The 9,779-nt window shown below is 45.4% G+C and overlaps 1 protein-coding gene across 1 annotated transcript; it reads left to right on the forward strand.

Moving 5' to 3' along the window:
- Nucleotides 1-1,094: 1,094 nt before the first annotated feature.
- SET (SET nuclear proto-oncogene) lies at nucleotides 1,095-8,445 on the forward strand. Its single transcript, XM_070799400.1, has 8 exons — nucleotides 1,095-1,521; nucleotides 2,954-3,011; nucleotides 3,645-3,787; nucleotides 4,113-4,216; nucleotides 4,317-4,430; nucleotides 4,997-5,167; nucleotides 5,263-5,409; nucleotides 6,651-8,445. The coding sequence occupies exons 1-8, from the start codon at nucleotides 1,449-1,451 to the stop codon at nucleotides 6,672-6,674; spliced, it is 834 nt and encodes a 277-aa protein (XP_070655501.1). The 5' UTR covers nucleotides 1,095-1,448; the 3' UTR covers nucleotides 6,675-8,445.
- Nucleotides 8,446-9,779: the final 1,334 nt, after the last annotated feature.

Raw genomic sequence — 9,779 nt, forward strand, 5'->3', positions numbered from 1 at the left:
AGCCTTGAGTAGTTCATGTATATTACTTGGAAAGCACATAGTTGAAATAGAAGTGCCCTGGCCTTCGTGTTTCAGGGCTTGATCTCTAAAGCAGGCCTTGTTGATCCTCTCTGACACAGTGAAATTATATATTTTTTTTGTGTGTGTGAAATTAAATTTAAAATGAAGACTTTCGACCCCATCTTTCAGTTGTTCGGCCTCAATGAGACGCAGGCGCAATTAGCTGGGATTTGCGCTTAGCGCTGTCCGGTTTCTCTTAAGCTCTGTGAATTGCATACTGAATTGGGCCAAAAGGACCCAGAGACGAATGTGGCCACTCCATGCCTTCGGAGGACTTCCACTTTGTTAGTCTTCTGTGAAGTTTATAGTTTCCTAGCAGAAATAGGTTATTCATAGAGTGCAAACGACTTGCCCAGGTGTACACAGCCTGCTGGGCAGAGCTGAGACTAAGAACCAGGAAAAGGCCCTGTGCCCTGTGGACTAGGCAGCTTCGGGCTTTGCCAATGGCAAGCCTGAGTCCGAAGGCAGCTTCCCCGTCTCGTAAATAGGATGGAGGTGCCGCCTTGCTTCACCCGCGAAGAGGGGCGCCCCAGTGAACCCGGGGTTGATATATTTCTAGGCCAGATATTCTGAAGCAAGGGTACTCCGAGGCCTGCCCTTTTTTGGTGGGGGTGTCTGCGGACACTCCCTCCCCGCGTACCCCCGGCGGAGGAGGGAAGCCGCTTCAGCCACCACGCGACGGCACCCGCCCGGGAGCCTGCGCGCAGCCCGGCGAGGCCCCGCCCCTCGGGCCGCCGCGCGCCCGTAGCGCGCAAATGTCCCGGGTCGGGCTGGAGAAGGGGAAAGCGGGGGAGGGGAGCGCGGCGCAGGGGGGCCGGGCCCCGTACGTCGCGGCGTTCCTTCCTCCCGCCTCTTCGCCAAGCCCTGTGTCTCCTCGCCGCCGCTCCGCCCCCCTGGGTCCCGGCGCCCTCAGCCAATGACGAGGCGGCGCGAGCCTCTTCGGCCGGGGGCGGGGCGTGCGCGCGAGGCCTGGCGCGCCTGCGCCCTACCGCCCGCCCCTCGCCGTGAGGAGGAGGAGGTGGAGGAGGAGGCGGCTCGGAGAGATCGAGCAGCGAGCTGGAGCGCGGAGCGTGAGTGAGGGAGCCTAGCCGCCCGCCCGCCCGCCCGCCGCCGCCGCCGCCGCCTCTCCTCCGTAAGCAGGAGCCCGGGCCGGGGCCCGGCACGCCGCCCGCCCCCCACCACAGCCCCTCCCTCGTCGTCAGGCCGCGAGGGCAGCGCGCGCGAGCCCAGGGGGAGGGACAGCGAGCGAGCGAAAGAGCGCCGGGAGGAGGCGGCCGGACCGAGCGAGCGCCCGCGCGTGTGGCGTGAGGGGAAGCCGCTGCCCGCCCCCCCCTTCGCCTTCCCTTCTTTCCCCCTCCCCGCTCCCCCCCCGACCGCGGAGCAGCACCATGTCGGCGCCGGCGGCCAAAGTCAGTAAAAAGGAGCTCAACTCCAACCACGACGGGGCCGACGAGACCTCAGGTGAGGAGCAGGCGAGGCGGGGGCCGGCCCGCGCCGCCATCTTCGCCGTCCGCCCGGCCGCAGGCCGCCGGCGGGGCCCGGGGCGCGCGGGGCGGGGGGTGGGGGGGGCCCAGCCGGGCGGACGGGCCGGCGCGCGCCTCGGCGCCCTTTTTTTTTTTTTTTTTATTTTGTGCGCGCGAGGCCCGGGGCCGGGTGGCGCCGCGGCGGCGAACAGCGCTGCGAGGCGGGGGCGCTGCGGCCTGCTCGGCGCGGGCGGAGGAGACCCCCCCTTCCTCTCCCCCCCCACCTCGCTCTCCTCCCCCTCCCTCCCTCCCGAGAAGCCTCTCTTTATTGTGCTCCGCCATGATGCCTCGCTCCCATCAGCCGCCGCCGCCGCCGCCACATGGTGCGGCCGGACGCGGCCCCGCGCCCGGGCCTTCGCGCGGCTATCCCCCGCCACCCCGCCGGCCCCTCCGCGCCCGGCCCTGCGGGCGGCGCCCCCCGCACCCCCATCCCGGAGGCCGGCCCCGGCGCGGCCCTTGGCCTCGAGTTGGGGCGGGGTGGGGGCGCGGGGAAGCACGCGGCCGGTGGCGCCGCGGCCCCGGGGCCGCTCGGAGGATGCTCAGGCCGGCCTCGGACCGTCCCCCACGTGGGGTGGTCAACCCCGTGGCGGCAGCTCGCTGAGAAACCCGGCTCGGCGGCCCCGGCGTGTCGGAGGAGGGTCTTTACAATGGCTCGTTGGCAGAATCTCCTGGCCTTGTCCGTGAAGGCTTTTCTCGGCAGGGGGGCTACACCAACCCGGGCTGGTTGCCGGAAATGAACCGCGCGATCCGGCCCCTTCACGCCCACTTAGCTTTGTAGGTTTTGCGGTCTTCACCCGACAAAAGGGCACCTTTTCCTTAGCACACCCCCCACCCCCCACTTTGCTTCTCTCGGTTCTTTGGCTCAGTTTCTGACTGCATGCTTGCTCGTTGTAAGTGCTCCAAAGTCGTGTCGGGCTGCCTGTGAGATCAGCCCGCCTGAAAATGGGGTTGGAAGATAAACTGGAGTGTTTACAGTGTTGGGGTAGTTTGAAGGCCTTCCCCGTCTTGCAGGCATGTCTGATGTCTTAACAGTAATCGATACTGAGCAATATTTTCAATATTATAAAAGGTACTTCCAACATGGAGATAGGTGGTGTCCTAATTTTTGATATTGTTGGTTTCCGTATTCTAGCTACTCTTTCGTAGTCTTAACAGTATGATTTGTGAGCACTCTTCTAATTGAAAAGTAGTTTGTCAACTGCACGCATGAACACGTGGAGAGCATGCCTTGTAGTAGTAGGCAGGTTTTTTTTTAAAGGAGCTTTATTGATATAACTCACGTCACAGACTGTTAACATCAGGAAGGAAAACTAGTTAAATTTATCTTCAAATTTAGTATTGAGTCTTCTTCATGCACCTTTTTCTTGCAGAAAAAGAACAGCAAGAAGCAATTGAACATATTGATGAAGTACAAAATGAAATAGACAGGTAAAGTTTTTCTCAGTTTACTTTGAAGTTTTCTGACCTGATTATGTTTTGGTAATCATTGAAACTATGGCCAAGTAAATCTGTATCTTTTGGCTAAGTGGAGATGACTATAACTGGGAAATATTAGGATTCAGTGTTATTTTTTTCTGTGATATATTTGTAGGTCACCAAAAAGTTGGTAATGAAAGTACATTGACCTTGTATAAAGATTGGGATTGCTTTCATAGGGTGAGGAATTGTTGCAGTGTGTGGACTTCTGATAGTGTAGTATTTTAGCATTAGTGTTGCTCTGACTTGCCTAATAACTGTTACTTGATTGGCAGCTTTTTCTTCTTGAGAGAAACAGTTGAGGTTAGCCTAGTAATGGAGTTAGATAAAGTATTAAATGTTACCAAAATGCTGTTTTGGCACTTTAAGAACTGTCAGTTACTGAGTGCCTGTTGGCAAAGCTTATTAGATTGCCATCTCAATTTTGAGTTGAGTCTCTGACTGCAAAAATTTAGGTGATTTGGTTATTACATATAGGTACTTTGCATTGTTCTAAGGCTAACAAGAGTCAATAATTTTAATCTCAGCCGTTTTTGTATTTGTTAAGTACCATCGTTGGTCAGTGTGTCTTTTCATTTGCTTCAGACTTAATGAACAAGCCAGTGAGGAGATTTTGAAAGTAGAACAGAAATATAACAAACTCCGCCAACCATTTTTTCAGAAGAGGTCAGAATTGATCGCCAAAATCCCAAATTTTTGGGTAACAACATTTGTTAACCATCCACAAGGTATGTGATGGCAGGGCATTATTGAAGGATATGGGATGTCCACTTGTTGTAAAGGGGAGGGATCTTGGTTGAGGACTTGATCCCACATGTTGGTTACCTGCAGAGGTTGAAACAGGGAGAGGCTTGCAATTAATGCCTTGTGTTTAGAAGAGCTCATATGCTAATGTACGGTTGTGTTTAATTACTTGAAGATGATGGTAGCTCTGACTCTGAGCCATTTGGTTATTCAGTTAATAGTGGATTTATGAAACCAAATTTGGGCAATCTTAAAAGGGATCGCTGAGTTGTACGTTTGTATAATCACTTGGTCTCCTTGCGGGTCTAGTGTCTGCACTGCTTGGGGAGGAGGATGAAGAGGCGCTGCATTATTTGACAAGAGTTGAAGTGACAGAATTTGAAGACATTAAATCAGGTTACAGAATAGATTTTGTAAGTATCTGTAACTCATTTGTCACTATGGAAATTAACTTGAGCTTTGCTTAGAAGGGCTATTTGTACTGACTTCTGATTCTCTTATTGTTTATTGTAGTATTTTGATGAAAACCCTTACTTCGAAAATAAAATTCTCTCCAAAGAATTTCATCTGAATGAGAGTGGTGATCCATCTTCAAAGTCCACTGAAATCAAATGGAAATCTGGAAAGGTATTTGAGGACTTGGGCATTAATATTTTGTATGGTTTGATTTAGTTGAACCATTTTACTAATACTTGGTATTTTGGTGATGTGTTAAATGCAGATCCTTAAAAAAGATTTGTGTTAAGGCCAAATACAATAGCTTATGGTCTTATAAGATAATGGAGCAAGTTTTTGTAGACATGGACTTAAATCATTTTGAATTTTACATCGGTGGCTTTGTTTCTGAAGACCTATTTCTGTCTGCATTTAAGTAGTAAACATAAATATTTTAAATTATACTGTCTCAAGATACTGGTTGTTGAAGTAGAACTAATTTTATATGTATTAAAAAACCAAATCTAGACAGTAACTTTCAAGAAAAGGTGGCATACAAATTTGACAGCATTCTTTGCAGACTTAAAATCCTAAGGTTTCTTCTCTTTATTAACTGTACTTTTTATAATTTCAGATAATAATAGTGTGGATCATATAATGTCCAGATTTTGCTCTGCTTTTGGGTTAAAACTTTATTTAAGTTGTAGAGATGAGGTATAGAGAGCCTATGTATCATAAGTTCTTCTGTCTTCATTTAGGATTTGACGAAACGATCAAGTCAAACACAGAATAAAGCCAGCAGGAAGAGACAGCATGAGGAACCAGAAAGCTTCTTCACCTGGTTTACTGATCATTCTGATGCAGGTGCAGATGAGTTAGGAGAGGTCATCAAAGATGATATTTGGCCAAATCCATTACAGTACTACTTGGTGAGTTGAGAATGTTCTTTTATTCAAGGTTTTACTTGTTCCATTTGTTTGAAAGTGAGTTTGAAAGGTAACCTTCGATCTTGGTTTTTCCCTAGGTTCCTGACATGGATGATGAGGAAGGGGAAGGAGAAGAGGATGACGACGACGACGAAGAGGAAGAAGGATTGGAAGACATTGATGAAGAAGGGGATGAGGATGAAGGTGAAGAAGATGAAGATGATGATGAGGGGGAGGAAGGAGAGGTAAAAAGATTTGGTTAAATCCAAACAGATAATCAAAAAATTCACCGTGTTACTTTGGAGATTACATATATTGTGTAGTGAAACTGATTCAACTAGTTGTGGGAAGATTTGTAGAAAGGATAGGCTGTTTTGTCCAGGATTGAAGGAAATTTTGGTAAGTTTATTATGTCATTGATTTAATTGGTTCTACTTTTGTGGTTAGTTTTTATGACTAGTAAGTTATGTCATTCCCTAGCCAGTACTCAGTGTAAGCACTGTGGACATTGCAGCTGCCCAAACTCTGAAAAATCTCCCAAATAACAAAAATAGGCATGTTTTGGACAAGCTGCTATTAAATTCTTTGAGTCAAATTGAGATAGATTAGGTTTTGGTTGGATTACTTGGTCTGAAAGATGTCTGATTTGATTAGTGCTGGAAGTTAATACATCTGAAACATCACTAGGTCTTTGAAGCATCAGATTGGGATGCAGATTGGGAAATTCTCTGGTCCAGTGGGTAGGATTCAGCCCTCTCACTGCTAGGGTGTAGGTTTGATCCCTGGTCAAGAAACAGATCCTAAAAAAAAAAGGAAAGAAAAAAACAGATCCTGTGAGCTTCGTGGCCTGAGGGGGAAAAAGTAGTTGATGCAGACTGGTGTATAGTTGGCCCTTCATATCAGTTGTATCTGTCCGTTCCCCTTCTTCAGATTCAACCAACAGCTGACTTTTTTCTTTTAATTCTCGAAAGTTCCAAAAAACAGAACTTGAATTTGCTGAGTGTTGGCAACTATTTACATTGTATTCACAACTATTTACAGTGTACTATTACAATTAATCTGGGATAATTTAAAGTACATGGGAGAATGTGAGTAGCTTGCATGAAAGTACTGTGCCCTTTTATTTAAGGGACTTGAGCATTCAGAGGGTTGTGTTCTGTTTTGTTTTGAAAATTTGTATTGGCTGTGCTGAGCTGTATGTGGGATCTGAGCTCCCCAACCAGGGATTGAACCTGTGCTTCTTGCAATGGAAGCATGGAGTCTTAACCACTGAACTACCAGGGAAGTACCCCTGAGGATTTTTCTCTGTGGAGGAGGTTCTGAACCATCCCTCACACATACCAAGGGAGCACTGTGGAGGTTCATAAAATTCATTTCTGCTGGGATATCATTATGTTCTGTGGGATCCATCATGGTCCACATGAATATTGGGGACTGACCTTAGAATTAATCCTAAAGATTAACTGCCTGCTTTTTTTTCTTACAGGAAGATGAAGGAGAAGATGACTAATGGAACACTGATGGATTCCAACCTTTTTTAATTTTCTCCAGTCCCTGGGAGCAAGTTGCAGTCTTTTTTTTTTTTTATTTCTCCTCCTCTTGTGCTCAGTCGCCCTGTTTTTGAGGTCTCTTTTCTCCTTTATACCATGGTTCACAACTTATTTGGGGGGGAAATACCTTGAGCAGAATTCAGTGGGACAAGAATCTCTACCCCTTTCTGTTCCAAATTCATTTTTATCCCTTCCTGTCTCAACAAAAACTATGGAATCAACACCACCATGCTCTGTGGGAAAAAAAGAAAAACCTTCTGCTCCCTTAGCTCTGCTGGAAGCTGGAGGGTGCTAGGCCCCTGTGTAGTAGTGCATAGAATTCTAGCTTTTTTCCTCCTTTCTCTGTATATTGGGCTCAGAGATTACACTGTGTCTCTATGTGAATATGGACAGTTAGCATTTACCAACATGTACCTGTCTACTTTCTCTTGTTTAAAAAAAGAAAAAAAAAAACTTAAAAAAATGGGGTTATAGAAGGTCAGCAAAGGGTGGGTTTGAGATGTTTGGGTGGGTTAAGTGGGCATTTTGACAACATGGCTTCTTCTTTGGCATGTTTAATTGTGATGTTTAACGGACATCCTTGCAGTTTAAGATGACACTTTTAAAATAAAATTCTCTCCTAATGATGACTTGAGCCCTGCCACTCGATGGGAGAATCAGCAGAACCTGTAGGATCTTATTTGCAATTGACATTCTCTATTGTAATTTTGTTCCTGTTTATTTTTAAATTTTTCTTTTTGTTTCACTGGAAAGGAAAGATGATGCTCAGTTTTAAACGTTAAAAGTGTACAAGTTGCTTTGTTACAATAAAACTAAATGTGTACACAAAGGATTTGATGCTTTTCTCTCAGATAAACTTAATATGACTTTCCAAGTTTGACTTGTGTAATGTTATTGTCAAACTTTTTGTCACCCTATCTTCGTATTTTTTGATACGCACTTTGCAGGATGACCTCAGGGCTATATTGATTGAGTAAAGGGATTTGAATCAATGTATTAATGTCTCCATAGCTGGGAACCCATCATGGGTATAATTTGCCATTAGTTTCTGAAATCTTTCACATCATTGAGGATACCAGATTGCTGAAAACTTGGTTCTGAATGTGTTGTACTTTTGATTTGTATCTCAAATCATTTCAAAATACGGGCTTTTATTTACTTAGATATTAATAGTGCCTGCCACCACCATCAGACAGACCTGGTGCTCCTCTGCTGAGTTAACACAGGGCAATTGTTCGCATGTCTTCACTGGCACTGTAATATGTGGCCGAGAAGACAGGCTTTCAGAGTAAGAAGTCCGTGTTGGTGGTAAGAAACTCAGGTTAGGAGTACTTTTATCTCAAAGTACCAGCTTTTTAGCATATAGCTCTCCAATGAGACCTGTCTGTGTGAATCCGAAGGAGATGATGGACTGCTCTATCTGCTAAATGCCATTGTGCATAAATCACATTTTGAGAAGCTACCTAATGCATAAGCTTTTTAATGCTGTAAAATATAGTAGCTAAAATTAAATGCCACTTAGCTTTTTCAGAGATGAATTAATGGACAGCCGGGTCAAATTCAAAGCTTTTTGATGTATAAAACTTTATAAATGGAACTACTCCATCAGTAGGCAAAGTGTAACAAAAGCCTGTCTAGATGGATAGTGTGTAATTTCTGCACAGGTCTGTAGCAAATACATCACTGTATACCGGTCAGGAATCTTGCTCCAATAAAGGAACATAAAGATTTTTTTTGACTGGGGTCATTCTCCTTGTTTCATAGAGAAATGTTACTACTTACTTTTGGATTTAGATGATAAGCTAGTTTTTCTGCTTTGTTTTTATTTGTGTTCATTGTGACTGGGAAATGGGGAGAACTGCCCCTTCAAGTAGTTCAGAAAGTATAGCATAGGTCCACACAACTACATGGAAAGGTATGTTTGGAAGTTGTGGGCAAATTAACTTACTTGAAATGTAGTCAATTCCTGAGGGGATTCAGTCTTCGATTTTGAGGTCTCAACATTTGAAGGGCTTTTCGCTACAGAAAAAACAATAGTCACTTGAAACAATATTCATAAAGTAATAACTGATTTATGTTTCACAAAATATAACCAAAACTTGTTTTTGTATGCTGGTGCTGTTAGGTTATTTAATGAAACTACTGTGTTCTGGGGGGTGTGCTCACACGGTAGGACCCCTTACAGGGAATTTCGTCCCGATTAGACTGAGACTACCCTTTAGATTCCCTTATTCCCGGTGAGGGAGTGCTAGGCTGTGAGAAGGCAGAAGGACAAACAGTTTACTGGACAAACGGCCACAAAGGAGGAGTCTGCGTTGTTCCCAACTGCAAGAACGAGTTTTGGGGCAGGCCCTTAGGTATGTTTCGAAAACTACCAGGTGAGTGGCTTAAAGCTCCTTTGGTACCAGGACATCTAAACAAAAAGGGAATAGTGCCTGTTTCGGTAGTTTCTCTGGGGCATCTACTTGCCAAGCTGTGCCATAACTCTGCTTATGAGGAGAGCTTAATAGCTACATGAATTGGGACATAGAGTTTATGTGTTTTACATTTAAAAATTTCAAGGACTGCAGTCGAGGTGGTCTGACCGCCATGACAGGTACTTAGGATTTCAAGCAAGTGACTCTGAAACGCAGTTTGTAACCCTAACCTAAATGTCTTGGGCTGACAAATTTGCTTTAACATCTGTCCTGCTTCACAACTGTGTTAGCTGTTTGCAGACTTTGGATGAATGTATAATTGTGTTTGTGAATTAGTTTAGTAATCTTTATCATTACTGTTTGATAACATCTGGTTTCATGGTTTGACTTGAGCTCATAAACAGATGTGGTTTTTCTGCCTTTTTTGTTAGATTTTGCTATAAACTCTAGTTATTGCAAGAATGGAATTCTTTGGGGGGGGGGGAATGAAGATGTTCAGGATTTCCTGAAGATTGAGACAAACTCTTTAGGAGACAAATAGCAAATTATTTCAGTTGTTTAAAAGAACAACAGCTTATTTGAAAAGTCTATCCCTCACCATAGCAAAAGTCTATTCTCTTTTGTATTTTGTATGCATGGCTGTATTTA

Source organism: Bos indicus, chromosome 11, assembly GCF_029378745.1.
Source record: "Bos indicus isolate NIAB-ARS_2022 breed Sahiwal x Tharparkar chromosome 11, NIAB-ARS_B.indTharparkar_mat_pri_1.0, whole genome shotgun sequence".
In the NCBI taxonomy this organism is placed as follows: domain Eukaryota; kingdom Metazoa; phylum Chordata; class Mammalia; order Artiodactyla; family Bovidae; genus Bos; species Bos indicus.